Raw genomic sequence first — 20272 nt, forward strand, 5'->3', positions numbered from 1 at the left:
GGCCGTGTCTAATGTCTTCCTCTAGTACCTTGTCAACACACACGGTAAGTTGACGTGGACATACACCGATGACCGCTCATGTCCAACAGTCGGTCCGTTTATGTTGACATGTGTATTGTTGTAACAGTGACTAGTCTCATTCCAAAGCTCTAAAATGTGCTCATGGTGATTTCCTGTTCAGCTTCAAAATAAAAGCATGGCAGTTTTAAGCTCGATTGTATCATAGCAACTAACAAAATGCAAACACAATTGACTTTATTTTAGATTGTTAGCCACCGAAAAAAAAGATTTGAGCAAGAAGTTGAATTGTCAAGATTTGTAAGAAAATGAGCTTCTGTTGGACATCGTAGGAAAACTAAATCATGAGAATAAAAATCGAAAAACATTTTCTTTAGGACAAAATTCCCAAGATTGCAAGCAATGGCTAGTTTTGCTTTCGGTTATGTCGACAACAGTTTATGTTGACGTGAGTTGGCCGGGCCCATGTGTCGACTTAAACGGGTTCCACTGTAACACACATCCTGCATCATTGACTTATACGTACAGTATGTGTACAGTATATGTACAGTAAGTGTACAGCATGTGTACAGTATAGTGTACATACAGTATGTGTACAGTATACATACAGTAAGTGTACATACAGTATGTGTACAGTGTGTGTACATACAGTATGTGTACAGTATACATACAGTAAGTGTACAGTATAGTGTACATACAGTATGTGTACAGTGTGTGTACAGTACGTACAATATACAAAGAGAAGTTGTGAACCCTGCCATAGAAAAAGTGATGTATAACACTTGAAAGAACGATCTGGTGTTTGTTGTTCTAAGTCTTTTAAATGTTGTTTACTATTAATATTTAAGCTTTGTTTCTTACTGCAGAAGAAGTAGTTTTACACTTTTATAATCTACATGTGTGCTTTGTAGCTTTAGTACAAGGAGCAATGTTTTATCTTGCACATGTTTTAATGTAAGACACATTGTCCTTCTTTCAGAAGGTGCCATACAAGGGTGCTCTTATTTTGATACATTCTTTGAGAAGGTGCCATACAAGAGTGCTCTTATTTTGATACATTCTTTGAGAAGGTGCCATACAAGAGTGCTCTTATTTTGATACATTCTTTGAGAAGGTGCCATACAAGAGTGCTCTTATTTTGATACATTCTTTGAGAAGGTGCCATACAAGAGTGCTCTTATTTTGATACATTCTTTCAGAAGGTGCCATACAAGAGTGCTCTTATTTTGATACATTCTTTCAGAAGGTGCCATACAAGAGTGCTCTTATTTTGATACATTCTTTGAGAAGGTGCCATACAAGAGTGCTCTTATTTTGATACATTCTTTCAGAAGGTGCCATACAAGAGTGCTCTTATTTTGATACATTCTTTCAGAAGGTGCCATACAAGGGTGCTCTTATTTTGATACATTCTTTGAGAAGGTGCCATACAAGAGTGCTCTTATTTTGATACATTCTTTGAGAAGGTGCCATACAAGAGTGCTCTTATTTTGATACATTCTTTGAGAAGGTGCCATACAAGAGTGCTCTTATTTTGATACATTCTTTCAGAAGGTGCCATACAAGAGTGCTCTTATTTTGATACATTCTTTGAGAAGGTGCCATACAAGAGTGCTCTTATTTTGATACATTCTTTGAGAAGGTGCCATACAAGAGTGCTCTTATTTTGATACATTCCTCCAACAAGCACACGCTCCTGCTTGGTTTGGTTTGTTTGAAATACAAACATAGTCCTTGCTTCGGAATCCCAAATACTTTTTATTACCAAGCCACCTTTTCTAAGGGGACCATGAACTTCCGGCTGTAGCAAGAGGAAGTCCCGGTTGTAGCAAGAGGAACTACCTGTTGTAGCAAGAGGAACTACCGGTTGTAGCAAGAGGAACTTCCAGTTGTAGCATATCTTGCTTAGGGTTGAAGTTACAGACACTTTAGTGCTTGATGATGGATGAAAAGAAGATGGAGAAGAGAAAGTTTTGTAAAGGGTTTTAGAAAAGTCAAAGCAAAGGATTGTTGGAAGAGAAAGAAAGTATGTGGCAAAGAATGTGACTGTACGTTTATGTCAATAGTGGAAACAAGAATGTGACTGTACGTTTATGTCAATAGTGGAAACAAGAATGTGACTGTACGTTTATGTCAATAGTGGAAACAAGAATGTGACTGTACGTTTATGTCAACAGTGGAAACAAGAATGTGACTGTACGTTTATGTCAACAGTGGAAACAAGAATGTGACTGTACGTTTATGTCAATAGTGGAAACAAGAATGTGACTGTACGTTTATGTCAATAGTGGAAACAAGAATGTGACTGTACGTTTATGTCAATAGTGGCAACAAGAATGTGACTGTACGTTTATGTCAATAGTGGAAACAAGAATGTGACTGTACGTTTATGTCAATAGTGGAAACAAGAATGTGACTGTACGTTTATGTCAATAGTGGCAACAAGAATGTGACTGTACGTTTATGTCAATAGTGGCAACAAGAATGTGACTGTACGTTTATGTCAATAGTGGAAACAAGAATGTGACTGTACGTTTATGTCAATAGTGGAAACAAGAATGTGACTGTACGTTTATGTCAATAGTGGCAACAAGAATGTGACTGTACGTTTATGTCAATAGTGGAAACAAGAATGTGACTGTACGTTTATGTCAATAGTGGAAACAAGAATGTGACTGTACGTTTATGTCAATAGTGGAAACAAGAATGTGACTGTACGTTTATGTCAATAGTGGAAACAAGAATGTGACTGTACGTTTATGTCAATAGTGGAAACAAGAATGTGACTGTACGTTTATGTCAATAGTGGAAACAAGAATGTGACTGTACCTTTATGTCAATAGTGGAAACAAGAATGTGACTGTACGTTTATGTCAATAGTGGAAACAAGAATGTGACTGTACGTTTATGTCAATAGTGGAAACAAGAATGTGACTGTACGTTTACGTCAATAGTGGAAACAAGAATGTGACTGTACGTTTATGTCAATAGTGGAAACAAGAATGTGACTGTACGTTTATGTCAATAGTGGAAACAAGAATGTGACTGTACGTTTATGTCAATAGTGGAAACAAGAATGTGACTGTACGTTTATGTCAATAGTGGCAACAAGAAGGGTGTACTCGCCATCATCTATCCATCCATTTTCTACCACTTATCCCATCAACTTGACTTGACTGAAAACAATAAAGATGTGCAGAAAGTTTGCATCTGAAATTCACGTCTTCTGTTTTCATTTCACTGACTGAATAAAGTCTTTTTCTCACAGCTACTGAATAACAAACACATTATGCCACGCAGAATCAACACATTTTCACAAGTGTAGCGAAGCCTTTTTGTCTTAAGAAGAAGGTGTTTTCTTCTTGTTGTGAAGGTTAGTTGAAGGTGTTTTCTTCTTGTTGTGAAGGTTAGTTGAAGGTGTTTTCTTCTTGTTGTTGTGAAGGTTAGTTGAGGGTGTTTTCTTCTTGTTGTTGTGAAGGTTAGTTGAAGGTGTTTTCTTCTTGTTGTGAAAGTTAGTTGAAGGTGTTTTCTTCTTGTTGTGAAGGTTAGTTGAAGGTGTTTTCTTCTTGTTGTGAAGGTTAGTTGAAGGTGTTTTCTTTCTGTTGTGAAGGTTAGTTGAAGGTGTTTTCTTGTTGTTGTGAAGGTTAGTTGAAGGTGTTTTCTTCCTGTTGTGAAGGTTAGTTGAAGGTGTTTTCTTCCTGTTGTGAAGGTTAGTTGAAGGTGTTTTCTTCTTGTTGTGAAGGTTAGTTGAGGGTGTTTTCTTCTTGTTGTGAAGGTTAGTTGAAAGTGTTTTCTTGTTGTGAAGGTTAGGTGAAGGTGTTTTCTTGTTGTTGTGAAGGTTAGTTGAAAGTGTTTTCTTGTTGTGAAGGTTAGGTGAAGGTGTTTTCTTCTTGTTGTGAAGGTTAGTTGAATGTGTTTTCTTCTTGTTGTGAAGGTTAGTTGAATGTGTTTTCTTCTTCTTGTTGTTGTGAAGGTTAGATGAAGGTGTTTTCTTCTTGTTGTTGTTGTGAAGGTTAGTTGAAGGTGTTTTCTTGTTGTTGTGAAGGTTAGTTGAAGGTGTTTTCTTCTTGTTGTTGTTGTGAAGGTTAGTTGAAGGTGTTTTCTTGTTGTTGTGAAGGTTAGTTGAAGGTGTTTTCTTCTTGTTGTGAAGGTTAGTTGAAGGTGTTTTCTTGTTGTTGTGAAGGTTAGTTGAAGGTGTTTTCTTCTTGTTGTGAAGGTTATTTGAAGGTGTTTTCAGAATCAGAATCAGAATCAGAATCAGAAGAGTTTTTATTTCCATTGTTTGAGAAGGGGTTGACAAAGCAGGAATAGTACTTGGTGCAACATAAAAGACATAGAACACAGAATAGGAAATAAAATGAGCTGTAACTGAGCTATCAGATCTTGTTATTGTTCATGTGCCTGATGGCCGAGGGGAAAAAGTGTTGAGGTGTGGGTCTGGATGGACCGTAGTCTCCTGCCTGAGGGGAGAGGGGAGAATAGTTTGTGTCCAGGGTGAGAAGAGTCAGCTGTGATCCGACCCACAAGCCTCCTGGTCCTGGAGGAGAACAAGTCCTGGAGGGATGGGAGTTTGCAGCCAATCACCTTCTCAGCAGCACGTACCATGCGCTGCAGTCCATGCTTATCCTGGACTGTGGCGCCGGGGAACCACACGGTGATGGAGGAGGAGGTGAGGATGGACTCCATGGTGGCTGAGTAGAACTGCACCAGCATCTCGGTCGGCACCTTCAGTTTCCTCAGCTGCCGCAGGAAGTACATCCTCTGATGAGGGAGCTGATGGTCCACTCCCACTTCAGGTCCTGGCTGATGGTGGTGCCCAAGCAACGGAAGGAATGTGTGTGTGTGTGTGTGTGTGTGTGTGTGTGTGTGTGTGTGTGTGTGTGTGTGTGTGTGTGTGTGTGTGTGTGTGTGTGTGTGTGTGTGTGTGTGTGTGTGGTGTGTGTGCGTGTGCGTCTGTGTGTGTGTTTAGTACAATTGTTATTCTTTCTTGAGTGTTTTTGCTCATGCAAATGAAAACAGCAGGAAGATATATTAAATATGAGCATTTAATGGTGACAGCATGAACATATATTAAATATGAGCATTTAATGGTGACAGCATGAACATATATTAAATATGAGCATTTAATGGTGACAGCATGAACATATATTAAATATGAGCATTTAATGGTGACAGCATGAACATATATTAAATATGAGCATTTAATGGTGACAGCATGAACATATATTAAATATGAGCATTTAATGGTGACAGCATGAACATATATTAAATATGAGCATTTAATGGTGACAGCATGAACATATATTAAATATGAGCATTTAATGGTGACAGCATGAACATATATTAAATATGAGCATTTAATGGTGACAGCATGAACATATATTAAATATGAGCATTTAATGGTGACAGCATGAACATATATTAAATATGAGCATTTAATGGTGACAGCATGAACATATATTAAATATGAGCATTTAATGGTGACAGCATGAACATATATTAAATATGAGCATTTAATGGTGACAGCATGAACATATATTAAATATGAGCATTTAATGGTGACAGCATGAACATATATTAAATATGAGCATTTAATGGTGACAGCATGAACATATATTAAATATGAGCATTTAATGGTGACAGCATGAACATATATTAAATATGAGCATTTAATGGTGACAGCATGAACATATATTAAATATGAGCATTTAATGGTGACAGCATGAACATATATTAAATATGAGCATTTAATGGTGACAGCATGAACATATATTAAATATGAGCATTTAATGGTGACAGCATGAACATATATTAAATATGAGCATTTAATGGTGACAGCATGAACATATATTAAATATGAGCATTTAATGGTGACAGCATGAACATATATTAAATATGAGCATTTAATGGTGACAGCATGAACATATATTAAATATGAGCATTTAATGGTGACAGCATGAACATATATTAAATATGAGCATTTAATGGTGACAGCATGAACATATATTAAATATGAGCATTTAATGGTGACAGCAGGAACATATATTAAATATGAGCATTTAATGGTGACAGCATGAACATATATTAAATATGAGCATTTAATGGTGACAGCATGAACATATATTAAATATGAGCATTTAATGGTGACAGCATGAACATATATTAAATATGAGCATTTAATGGTGACAGCATGAACATATATTAAATATGAGCATTTAATGGTGACAGCATGAACATATATTAAATATGAGCATTTAATGGTGACAGCATGAACATATATTAAATATGAGCATTTAATGGTGACAGCATGAACATATATTAAATATGAGCATTTAATGGTGACAGCATGAACATATATTAAATATGAGCATTTAATGGTGACAGCATGAACATATATTAAATATGAGCATTTAATGGTGACAGCATGAACATATATTAAATATGAGCATTTAATGGTGACAGCATGAACATATATTAAATATGAGCATTTAATGGTGACAGCATGAACATATATTAAATATGAGCATTTAATGGTGACAGCATGAACATATATTAAATATGAGCATTTAATGGTGACAGCATGAACATATATTAAATATGAGCATTTAATGGTGACAGCATGAACATATATTAAATATGAGCATTTAATGGTGACAGCATGAACATATATTAAATATGAGCATTTAATGGTGACAGCATGAACATATATTAAATATGAGCATTTAATGGTGACAGCATGAACATATATTAAATATGAGCATTTAATGGTGACAGCATGAACATATATTAAATATGAGCATTTAATGGTGACAGCATGAACATATATTAAATATGAGCATTTAATGGTGACAGCATGAACATATATTAAATATGAGCATTTAATGGTGACAGCATGAACATATATTAAATATGAGCATTTAATGGTGACAGCATGAACATATATTAAATATGAGCATTTAATGGTGACAGCATGAACATATATTAAATATGAGCATTTAATGGTGACAGCATGAACATATATTAAATATGAGCATTTAATGGTGACAGCATGAACATATATTAAATATGAGCATTTAATGGTGACAGCATGAACATATATTAAATATGAGCATTTAATGGTGACAGCATGAACATATATTAAATATGAGCATTTAATGGTGACAGCATGAACATATATTAAATATGAGCATTTAATGGTGACAGCATGAACATATATTAAATATGAGCATTTAATGGTGACAGCAGGAACATATATTAAATATGAACATTTAATGGTGACAGCATGAACATATATTAAATATGAACATTTAATGGTGACAGCATGAACATATATTAAATATGAACATTTAATGGTGACAGCATGAACATATATTAAATATGAGCATTTAATGGTGACAGCATGAACATATATTAATTATGAGCATTTAATGGTGACAGCATGAACATATATTCAATATGAGCATTTAATGGTGACAGCATGAACATATATTAAATATGAGCATTTAATGGTGACAGCAAACATATATTAAATATGAACATTTATTGGTGACAGCATGAACATATATTAAATATGAACATTTAATGGTGACAGCATGAACATATATTAATTATGAACATTTATTGGTGACAACATGAACATATATTAAATATGAGCATTTAATGGTGACAGCAAACATATATTAAATATGAACATTTAAGACATAAAATACATTACAGTTGTAATAACAGTACAATACAGCAGGTAGCAATACAACATCAGCAAGTAGCAAACACTGCATGCCAATATGCAATAAACACATCATCATTATAATTATTATAATAATATTTATTATCAATATTATCATGATTATTATTGTTATTATCATCATTATTATTGTTATTATTATTATCATTATAATTAGTACCATAATTATTATTATCATTATTAGTAGTATTATTATGATCATTATTAGTACTATAAGTATTGTTTTTATTATCATCCTCATTATTATTATTAAAAAATATTATTTTTATCATTATTATTATTAGTATCAGTAGCATTCTTATTATCGTTATTAATTAGTAGTATTATTGTCAGCATTATTATCATCAATATTATTATCATTACTATCATTATCATCATTATTAATTATTATTATTATCATTAATATTAATATTATTATTATCATCATTATTACTATTATCATTATTATTAGTATTATTATCATTCTTCTTATTATTATTAGTAGTAGTATTATTGCCAGCATTATTATTATTATCAATATTATCATTACTATCATTATCATCATTATTAATTATTATTATTATCATTTTTACTATTATCATCATTATTAGTATCATTATCATTCTTATTATTATCATCATTATCATCATCATTATTATCATTACTATCATTATTAATTATTATTTTCATTATTAATAATATTATCATTATTATAATTATCATTATTATGATCATTACTCATTTATGATGATGATGATTATTATTATCATCATCATCGTCATTATTATTATGATGATGATTATTATTATTATCATCATCATCGTCATTATAATTATGATGATGATGATTATTATTACTACAACTGAAGTGATGATGGTGTCTTCCCACAATGCACCAGTGAATGCTCCATGATGTCATCACTGATAACAGAGGTAGCTGATTATGCTTTTAGGGATGGTTAATTGACCTATGACCTTCAGAGCCCTCGTGCCAAACTTCCTGCGGACTGTCAACCTGCTGAGTTGCTGCAGGCTCATGGGAGTGTCTGCGGGGAACACAAATCAATCATGGGAGTGTCTGCGGGGAACACAAATCAATCATGGGAGTGTCTGCGGGGAACACAAATCAATCATGGGAGTGTCTGCGGGGAACACAAATCAATCATGGGAGTGTCTGCGGGGAACACAAATCAATCACGGGAGTGTCTGCGGGGAACACAAATCAATCATGGGAGTGTCTGCGGGGAACACAAATCAATCATGGGAGTGTCTGCGGGGAACACAAATCAATCATGGGAGTGTCTGCGGGGAACACAAATCAATAATGGGAGTGTCTGCGGGGAACACAACTCATTTATGGGAGTGTCTGCGGGGAACACAAATCAATCATGGGAGTGTCTGCGGGGAACACAACTCAATCATGGGAGTGTCTGCGGGGAACACATTTCAATTATGGGAGTGTCTGCGAGCAACACAAATCAATCATGGGAGTGTCTGCGGGGAACACATTTCAATTATGGGAGTGTCTGCGAGCAACACAACTCAATCATGGGAGTGTCTGCGGGGAACACAAATCAATCATGGGAGTGTCTGCGGGGAACACAAATCAACCATGGGAGTGTCTGCGGGGAACACAAATCAATCATGGGAGTGTCTGCGGGGAACACAAATCAATCATGGGAGTGTCTGCGGGGAACACAAATCAATCATGGGAGTGTCTGCGGGGAACACAAATCAATCATAGGAGTGTCTGCGGGGAACACAAATCAATCATGGGAGTGTCTGCGGGGAACACAAATCAATCATGGGAGTGTCTGCGGGGAACACAAATCAATCATGGGAGTGTCTGCGGGGAACAAATCAATCATGGGAGTGTCTGCGGGGAACACAAATCAATCATGGGAGTGTCTGCGGGGAACACAAATCAATCATGGGAGTGTCTGCGGGGAACAAATCAATCATGGGAGTGTCTGCGGGGAACAAATCAATCATGGGAGTGTCTGCGGGGAACAAATCAATCATGGGAGTGTCTGCGGGGAACAAATCAATCATGGGAGTGATCCCACAATAGTTAAATAGAGAAACCACCCCCCCAGTCTGCCAATCCAGAGGTACCGCCCCCAAAGTCCACGCAATGCTGCAGAGTCTTGTCAACCAAGACAGCCCCACAGCATCCAGAGCCTTAAGGCGGATCTCATCCACCCTTCGGGGCCCTGACCTGCCACCAAGGAGATTTACTTACCTTGGCAACCTCAGCCCCAGAAATGGGAGAGCCCACCACAGATTGGCCAGGCACTGCTTCCTCAAAGGAAGACACGCGTGGGATGAGAAGGTATTCAAAGTATTCCCTCCACCGATCCACAACATCCCGCATGGAGGTTACATCGTGCCCAGCTTCCCCCTCCTGAGGCGGCAGATGGTGGTCCAGAATCGCTTCGAAGCCATCTGGAATTCCTTTTCCATGGCGTTGCTGAACTCCTCTCATGTCCGAGGTTTTGCCTTTGCGATTGGCAAAGCCGCACACCGCTCGGCCTGTCAGTACCTGTTCGCTGCCTCAGGAGTTCCACCCTCCAAAAGAACACGATAGGACTTCAGCTTCACGGCATCCCTCACCGCTGCGAGTTCTGGGATTACCACCACAACAGGCACCGACCACCATACAGCCACAGCTCCGATCAGCCGTCTCGCCAATAGACGTACAGAACATGGTCCACTCAGACTCATAGTCCAGCACCTCCCTCGTGACATGTTCAAAATTCCTCCAGAGGCGGGAATTGAAACTCTCTCTGACGGTAGACTCTGCCAGAGGTTCCCAGAAGACCCTCAGAATGTGTTTGGCTGACCGGCATCCTCCCCCACCATCAGAGCCAACTCACCACCAGGTGGTGATCATTTGAAAGCACCACTCCTGTCTTCACCCGAGTGTCCAAAACATGAAACCGCATATGGAGACCCTTATGTTTGAACATGGTGTTTGTTATGGACAATCTGTGACCAGCACAAAAGTCCAGTAACAAACCCTCTTCGGGTTAAGATCCGAAGAGGTCGTCATTCCCAATCACGCCTCTCCAAGTTTCACTGTCGTTGTCAAAGTGAGTGTTCAAGTCCCCGAGCAGATAAAGGGAATCACCTGAGGGAGTACCTTCCTGTACTCCCTCTAGGGACTCCAAAAAGGGTGGGTACTCTAAGCTGCTGTTTGGTGCATAAGCACAAACAAATCAGGACCCACCCCCTGACCCGAAGGTGGAAGGAAGCTACCCTCTTGTTTACTGGGTTAAACTCCAACGTACAGACTCTGAGCTGAGGGGCAACAAGAATCGCCACCCCCGCCCGTCGCCTCTAACTGTTTGCAACGCCAGAGTGGAAGAGAGTCCAGACCCTCTTGAGAGAACTGGTTCCAGAGCCCTTGCTGTGTGTCGAAGTGAGTCCAACTAAATCCAGCCGGAACTCCACTTCATGCACCAGCTCAGACTCCTTCCCCCCCCAGCAAGGTAACGTTCCAAATCCCAAGAGCTCGCCTCTGTAGTCGAGGATCAGACCGCCAAGAGCCCTGCCTTTGGCTGTCACCCAGCTCACAGAGCACCCGGCCTCTGTGCCCTCTCCTATGAGTGGTGAGCTCATTGGAGGGGGAACCCCCGTTGCCTCTTTGGGCTTTGCGCCATCGAGCCCCACCTCCACGTGTGGCTGAAGCGGGGGACCTGGTGACCCGCTATATTAGTCTATTTATACCTGCATTGTCCTTTCCATCCTTACACTTTCCATCATTGTAACTGAGCTACTGTGTTGAACAATTTCCTTTGTGGATCATTAAAGTTAGTCTAAGTCTAAGTCTAATCCTTCATCATACCCTCATAAGACCGCAGGCAGGCTGCAGCTGCAGATCCCGGCGTGGTGTAGTCAACCGGTTTCTTGTTGTCTTTGTCTCTGGCGTAAATGTTGCCTCCAAACTCCACCAGAGTCTCGATCATTTCCACCCGCATGCTTTTGGCGGCGTGGTGCAGTGGTGTGGCGTGCAGCCGGGCAGCGTTCACTTTGGCACCTGCACGGTAGAAAAGGTGTTCCAACTATCGGAGAGAATATCTATCATGAATATGCAGCCTGGACCACCACAGTCTACCCCCACCCGGCAGCTACTAAGGTAGGAAAACTACTTTGTTGTACTTTCAGCATTAAAATGTCATATTTGTACATAAACCAAGACATCATCCCACTACCATCAGGGCGCAGGTACACAACTATTAGTGCTCACTAAGCACTTCCTGCTCTTCCAACATTGCTTGTGCTGTGTTGTGCAATATACTCTAGGTGTTGATAAAGAATGGTAAGTATACTGTAGGTGTTGATAAAGAATGGTAAGTATACTGTAGTTGTTGATAAAGTATGGTAAGTATACTGTAGGTGTTGATAAAGTATGGTAAGTGTACTGTAGGTGTTGATAAAGTATGGTAAGTGTACTGTAGGTGTTGATAAAGTATGGTAAGTGTACTGTAGGTGTTGATAAAGTATGGTAAGTGTACTGTAGGTGTTGATAAAGTATGGTAAGTGTACTGTAGGTGTTGATAAAGTATGGTAAGTATACTGTAGGTGTTGATAAAGTATGGTAAGTGTACTGTAGGTGTTGATAAAGTATGGTAAGTATACTGTAGGTGTTGATAAAGTATGGTAAGTATACTGTAGGTGTTGATGAAGGTGAAAGAGAGCAGTCATCCATGACTAATACGATGATGTGATCATGAAGAAGTAGATGATGTCACCTGCATTGAGGAGCTCCTTGACACACTGGGTGTGCTGCGTGCTACAAGCGGTGTGCAGTGGTGTGCCGTAGTAAAGGTCGTAGGCCTCCAGGTGAGCACCCACACCAATCAGGAGCTTCACACAGTCCGAGTTCCCTGAGAGCACAATTGTATTTAGCAGAAGAATACTGCAATACTACACATGTACTGTACTGTACTGTACTGTACTCCTTCAGTGTTTATTATTATTGTTTGCAGTGGACTATTTGTAACATGACTGACATGTTTGCACTGGACTTTTTGTAATATTACACTGGACTATTTGTAATATTACACTGGACTATTTGTAATATTACACTGGACTATTTGTAATATTACACTGGACTATTTGTAATATTACACTAGACTATTTGTAACATGAGCATTGTTGGGACTAACGCGTTACTAAGTAACAAGTAATCTAACACGTTATTTTTTATATCCAGTAACTCAGTTAGCGTTACTACATGATGCGTTACTGCGTTATTTTTGCTGTAGTATTGGCTAGAAACAGAAGATCTGAGTGTGTTTTATTGCAGCGCTGCGGTGGAAAAGAAGAGGCGTGCTTTGTGTGGGTGGGGCCGAGGGGAAGGGGGGGGCTCCCAGACCGTAGTTGAGGGGCGCATGCAGGGAGACGTTCCTCCAGGCAGGGTCTATGTACTTCGGAGCTAACAACCTTCACTTTACCCAGCAGTGGGTCTTTACAGCTGAGAGGCCGGCGGTTTGTTGCAACTTTGTGACTTTATTGGAGCAGCCATCCAACAAGCTAGAGCACCTGCACACACTCACTGTCGCCGTTCCCTCACCTCTCTCACCCACTCACTGTCGCCACTCCCTCACCTCTCTCACCCACTCACTCACTGACGTCACTCACCTCACATGCTGTCATATCTTAAAGGGCCACACACACACACACACACACACACACACACACACACACACACACATATGCTACTCTCATAACAACTAACACAGTAGTTCTTAACCTTGTTGGAGGTACCGACCCTCACCAGTTTCATATGCGCATTCACCCAACCCTTCTTTAGTGAAAAAATAAAAATAAAAATGTTTTCAAATTCAAGACAAATTTATATGTTTTTTTTACTGGTGCACAAAATGAATCGTGCATGAACATAACCTTGTTCAAAGAACAAAACCAAGACAGTGCATGAACTCACATATATACATACATATATATATATATATATATATATATATATATATATATATATATATATATATATATATATATATATATATATATATATATATATATATATGTATGTATATATATATATATATATATATATATATATATATATATATATATATATATATATATGTATATATATATATATATATATATATGTGTATATATATATATATATATATACATATATATATATATATATATACATATATATATATATACATACAAAGCAACACATTTAGCTGAAGTGCAGCAATTTAGTGGTCAAGTGGTCAAGCAGAAGCTTGTGGATGGCTACCAAAAGTGCCTTATTGCAGGTCAACTTGCCAAGGGACATGTAAGCAAATATGAACATTGCTGTATGTATACTTTTCACCCTCACATTTTCAGTAGAGCCATAATAAATTCATCAAAGAAGCAAACTTCATGAATGTTTTTTGTGAGCAACAAGTATGTGCTCCAATCACTACATCACAAACAAATAAGAGTTGTAGAAATTAATTGGAAACTCAAGACAGCCATGACATGATGTTCTTTACAAGTGTACGTACACTTTTGACCACCACTGTATACATATACATATATTTATTAGGGGTGTATCAGTGCTGTAGTATTTTATATATATATATATATATATATATATATATATATATATATATATATATATATATATATATATATACATATTTATAAAATATATATAGATAATGTCACCAGGAAAAATAGCAGTGACATGATCAGTAAAAACAGGTGCGTGACTCAAAACGTGAAACAGGTGCGTGACATGACAGGTGAAAACTAATGGGTTGCTATGGTGACAAAACAAACAAAAGTGCACAAAGAGTCCAAAAACAAAACAAAACATGACTAAAACAAAACATGATCACACAGACATGACATATATATATATATATATATATATATATATATATATATATATATATATATATGTATGTATATTAGGGTTGTATTGGTGCTGAAGTATTACGCTTTCAAAAGCATGGCAATAATGCCGTGATGTCTGATGGTACAAAACCAAAACTTAGTGAGTGTAGTTTTTTTCTGGCGCTTTCGCATTGGCCAGTCTAAAAATAAACTACATCTCCTATAATTTGGGACCAGAGGGCGGGACCGGAAAATAAGAAGTGTGCAGGAGAAGTGTGATCTTAGTAGGTCGGAGGAATTGTTTTGTTTTTTTATTGACATTTTCTGAACGATTGATGAAAGTCTGTCCATAACTTGTTGACAAACTAACCCTGGAGAAAACATAACCGCTCATAACCTGGCAGAGGTCTGCGTAAAAAAGCACTACCTTGGTCTCCAGAGCGAGTCACTTGTGCACGGCTGCGGAGGAAAAGTGTTGCGGACTCTGCACATCGTGGAAAATATGACAAGCAACTTGATAAACCATCACCTGGAAAACTTATTTGAAACATCCCATTATTATGATAATTACATTATTAAAAGTTCATTGTCAGATATGGGCTTGAAACAGTGGACGTATTTGAACTTACAAATACATGTTTGTAGTACTAGTATTTGAACTTACAAATACATGTTTGTAGTACTAGTATTTGAACTTACAAATACATGTTTGTAGTACTAGTATTTGAACTTACAAATACATGTTTGTAGTACTAGTATTTGAACATAGAAATACATGTTTGTAGTACTAGTATTTGAACTTACAAATACATGTTTGTAGTACTAGTATTTGAACATAGAAATACATGTTTGTAGTAATATTATGATTGGAACATTTGAGCATTATGTGTGTCTTCACCACAGGTTTGGCTTCCCCCACCCTGCGTAAGGTTTGGCTTCCCCCACCCCCTGCGTAAGGCTAACCTGACAGGTTTTTGATTAGCTCTCCAGGAACTTTGAAGAAATGTTGATCCTTTTCACAATTTGAACGATTCGTACAGCCGAACACAACACAAGCATAGGGCATTTTTTCTTGGAGAAAGGCTAAATGGCGCCTGGTGGCCATTGAGAACAGAGCTAGCTTAATCACCACGCATTTTCATTGGGCGGGACGTGACGTCAGTAACATGCCAGCAATAGGGGACCTTTCCAAGAAATGTGGAAACAGTGTCCTTGTGCAGACTAAAGTCATAGTAAGTGTGCAGAGTAAAGTCCTAGTAAAGAGAAGCCTAGAAGTGTGCACAGTAAAGAGAAGCTTAGTAGTGTGCAGAGTAAAGAGAAGCCTAGAAGTGTACAGAGTAAAGAGAAGCTTAGTAGTGTGCAGAGTAAAGAGAAGCCTAGAAGTGTGCAGAGTAAAGAGAAGCCTAGAAGTGTGCAGAGTAAAGAGAAGCCTAGAAGTGTGCAGAGTAAAGAGAAGCCTAGAAGTGTACAGAGTAAAGAGAAGCTTAGTAGTGTGCAGAGTAAAGAGAAGCCTAGAAGTGTGCAGAGTAAAGAGAAGCCTAGAAGTGTGCAGAGTAAAGAGAAGCCTAGAAGTGTGCAGAGTAAAGAGAAGCCTAGAAGTGTGCAGAGTAAAGAGAAGCCTAGAAGACTTGCCTCCCATGCAGGCCTCGTGCAGAGGTGAGGCGGTGCGGGAAGTGCGTGCAGGGTTGGCCTGGGCCCCACGCTCCAGTAAGAGGCTCACACAGTCCAGACTGCCTGCAGAAGAAGCATCACACAGCGGGGTGCTGCCATCCACGTTCCTGGCATCCACCTGAGAGCCATCATAGCCTTCATATTTCATCAGCTATTTGACGTCTCCGCTCACCTGTGCGCCGGCATCCAGCAGCATCCGGACACACCTGGCGTGTGCGTGAGTGCAGGCCTCGTGCAGAGGTGTGATGGAGTCCACGGCCACGATGTTGACGGACGCTCCGCTCTGAATGAGATGCTGCAGCTGAGCAGCCTGGCCCAGGGATGCTGCTTTGTGTACCAATGTTCTCTCTGACCAGCAGCCTGCAGTAGAAACATCTTCTATTTATTCTTATTGTGTACCAATGTTCTCTCTGACCAGCAGCCTGCAGTAGAAACATCTTCTATTTATTCTTATTGTGTACCAATGTTCTCTCTGACCAGCAGCCTGCAGTAGAAACATCTTCTATTTATTCTTATTGTGTACCAATGTTCTCTCTGACCAGCAGCCTGCAGTAGAAACATCTTCTATTTATTCTAATTGTGTACCAATGTTCTCTCTGACCAGCAGCCTGCAGTGAGGTGAAGAAAGTTGTTAATTGTTATTTATTGTGAGATGAAGAAAGTATTTATTGTTATTTATTGTGAGGTGAAGAAAGTATTTATTGTTATTTATTGTGAGATGAAGAAAGTATTTATTGTGAGATGAAGAAAGTATTTATTGTTATTTATTGTGAGATGAAGAAAGTATTTATTGTTATTTATTGTGAGATGAACAAAGTATTTATTGTTATTTATTGTGAGATGGAGAAATTATTTATTGTTATTTATTGTGAGATGAAGGAAGTATTTATTGTTTTTTATTGTGAGATGAAGGAAGTATTTATTGTGAGATGAAGGAAGTATTTATTGATCTCTCTGCGGTTCTTTTCCAGACTTTGTCAACTGGTGAGACATGTAAACTTACATCTAAACTTACATGCAGTTATTTCAACTCATCGACTTGGAAGATGAAATTGGCGCAGAAGTGTTGAATGCAGTAAGAAAAGAAGATAGAAATGAAATAAATATGAAAGTATATTAGCATGTGTCGTCAACATCAATGCTAGCACGTTAGCTTGTCCTTCAAAGAGCAACAATGTGAAGGTGTTGTCTTGTCTACGCACTGATATCTCCGAAGAAATAAGGCCGAGCATGTTGGACGTCCGTCATGTTGTTTGCAGCAGCGGGATGAAGATGAGACAAAACTACTTTTAATAACAGCTGCAATGTTTACGTTTGGAACATTTCTTCTTCTCTTCATGAAAACCCTCCTGCAATACTGCTGGTCGCCTGCAATACTGCCGCCTGCTGGTCGCCTGCAATACTGCAGCCTGCTGGTCGCCTGCAATACTGCCGCCTGCTGGTCGCCTGCAATACTGCCGCCTGCTGGTCGCCTGCAATACTGCAGCCTGCTGGTCGCCTGCAATACTGCAGCCTGCTGGTCGCCTGCAATACTGCCGCCTGCTGGTCGCCTGCAATACTGCTGCCTGCTGGTCGCCTGCAATACTGCAGCCTGCTGGTCGCCGCAATACTGCCGCCTGCTGGTCTCCTGTAATACTGCCGCCTGCTGGTCTCCTGCAATACTGCCGCCTGCTGGTCGCCTGCAATACTGCCGCCTGCTGGTCTCCTGCAATACTGCCGCCTGCTGGTCGGCGTCAACACGCATTTGTCGGGGGATTGGAAACACGCAATGCATTGTGGGATTAGCACTCATGTGAAAAGTGTATTTACTATGTTAGTATTATTGTAGTAACATTATTTACTATGGAAGTATTATTGTAGTAACATTATTTACTATGTTAGTATTATTGTAGTAACATTATTTACTATGTTAGTATTATTGTAGTAACATTATTTACTATGTTAGTATTATTGTAGTAACATTATTTACTATGGAAGTATTATTGTAGCAACATTATTTACTATGTTAGTATTATTGTAGTAACATTATTTACTATATGGAAGTATTATTGTAGTAACATTATTTACTATGGTAGTATTATTGTAGTAACATTATTTACTATGGAAGTATTATTGTAGTAACATTATTTACTATGGAAGTATTATTGTAGTAACATTATTTACTATGGAAGTATTATTGTAGTAACATTATTTACTATGGAAGTATTATTGTAGTAACATTATTTACTATGGTAGTATTATTGTAGTAACATTATTTACTATGGAAGTATTATTGTAGTAACATTATTTACTATGGAAGTATTATTGTAGTAACATTATTTACTATGTTAGTATTATTGTAGCAACACTATTTACTATGGAAGTATTATTGTAATAACATTATTTACTATGCAAGTATTATTGTAGCAACATTATTTACTATGGAAGTATTATTGTAATAACATTATTTACTATGGAAGTATTATTGTAGTAACGTTATTTACTATGGAAGTATTATTGTAGTAACGTTATTTATTATGGAAGTATTATTGTAGTAACATTATTTACTATGGAAGTATTATTGTATTAACATTATTCACTATGGAAGTATTATTGTAGTAACATTATTTACTATGGAAGTATTATTGTAGTAACATTATTTACTATGGAAGTATTATTATATTAACATTATTTACTATGGAAGTATTATTGTAGTAACATTATTTACCATGGAAATATTATTATATTAACAATATTTACTATGGAAGTATTATTGTAGTAACATTATTTACTATGGAAGTATTATTGTAGTAACATTATTTACTATGTTAGTATTATTGTAGTAACACTATTTACTATGGAAGTATTATTGTAATAACATTATTTACTATGAAAGTATTATTGTAGCAACATTATTTACTATGGAAGTATTATTGTAATAACATTATTTACTATGGAAGTATTATTGTAGTAACGTTATTTACTATGGAAGTATTATTGTAGTAACATTACTTACTATGGAAGTATTATTGTAGTGACCATTTTTACTATGGAAGTATTATTGTAGTAACGTTATTTATTATGGAAGTATTATTGTAGTAACATTATTTACTATGGAAGTATTATTGTATTAACATTATTCACTATGGAAGTATTATTGTAGTAACATTATTTACTATGGAAGTATTATTATATTAACATTATTTACTATGGAAGTATTATTGTAGTAACATTATTTACTATGGAAGTATTATTATATTAACATTATTTACTATGGAAGTATTATTGTAGTAACATTATTTACCATGGAAATATTATTATATTAACAATATTTACTATGGAAGTATTATTGTAGTAACATTATTTACTATGGAAGTATTATTGTAGCAACATTATTTACTATGGAAGTATTATTGTAGTAACATTATTTACTATGGAAGTATTATTGTAGCAACATTATTGTGGAATGATGTCTTTTAAATGCAACATTGGTGTCTAAAGAAGCTGGCCAGAGGGAGCAATGTCAGCATTACAAGACTGCTTCGAAACCACAGACTGGGACATTTAGGTTGCAAAGCGTGCTCACAGTCAGAAAGTGCAGGACTTCTTGGAGAACCCTACAAACACTAGACGAATGTGGCAGGGCATACAGGTCATCACGGACTATAAAGCTGCCCCCTGTCCCTGTGACAACAGTATCAGCTTCCGAGATGACCTTAACAACCACTTTGCAAGGTTTGAGGCACTTAACACCACTCCGGCAAGACAATCCATCCCTTGCCCTGATGAGCAGCCGCTCAACTTGGATATAGCGGATGTCCGGAAAACCCTGAGGAGAGTGAACCCCCGGAAAGCACCGGGACCTGATGACATTCCGGGCAAGGTGCTTAAGGGATGTGCAGACCAGCTGGCTGGGGTTCTCACAGACATCTTCAACACCTCGCTGACCCAGGCTGTGGTACCATCATGTTTTAAGACGGCCACAATCATTCCAGTGCCAAAAAAACCCACAATC

General features: G+C 37.8%; 1 protein-coding gene across 3 annotated transcripts; it reads right to left on the reverse strand.

The window, feature by feature from the left end:
* Positions 1–8252: 8252 nt before the first annotated feature.
* On the reverse strand, positions 8253–17621 carry LOC133606969 (ankyrin repeat and SOCS box protein 13-like). 3 transcript variants are annotated; one of them, XM_072913132.1, is made up of 6 exons: positions 17481–17621; positions 16451–16638; positions 16240–16396; positions 12495–12629; positions 11588–11779; positions 8253–8786 (listed from the first exon to the last, which is right to left on the reverse strand). In XM_072913132.1, the coding sequence occupies exons 1-6, from the start codon at positions 17524–17526 to the stop codon at positions 8659–8661; spliced, it is 846 nt and encodes a 281-aa protein (XP_072769233.1). In that variant the 5' UTR covers positions 17527–17621; the 3' UTR covers positions 8253–8658. The 3 variants fall into 3 exon arrangements, with proteins under 3 accessions (XP_072769233.1, XP_072769234.1, XP_072769232.1); XM_072913133.1 differs by having other exon boundaries at positions 8253–8818; XM_072913131.1 differs by lacking the exon at positions 8253–8786 and adding an exon at positions 9564–9770.
* Between the last annotated feature and the right edge of the window lie 2651 nt (positions 17622–20272).

The sequence above is a fragment of the Nerophis lumbriciformis genome, linkage group LG05 (genome assembly GCF_033978685.3).
Source record: "Nerophis lumbriciformis linkage group LG05, RoL_Nlum_v2.1, whole genome shotgun sequence".
Lineage (NCBI taxonomy): Eukaryota > Metazoa > Chordata > Actinopteri > Syngnathiformes > Syngnathidae > Nerophis > Nerophis lumbriciformis.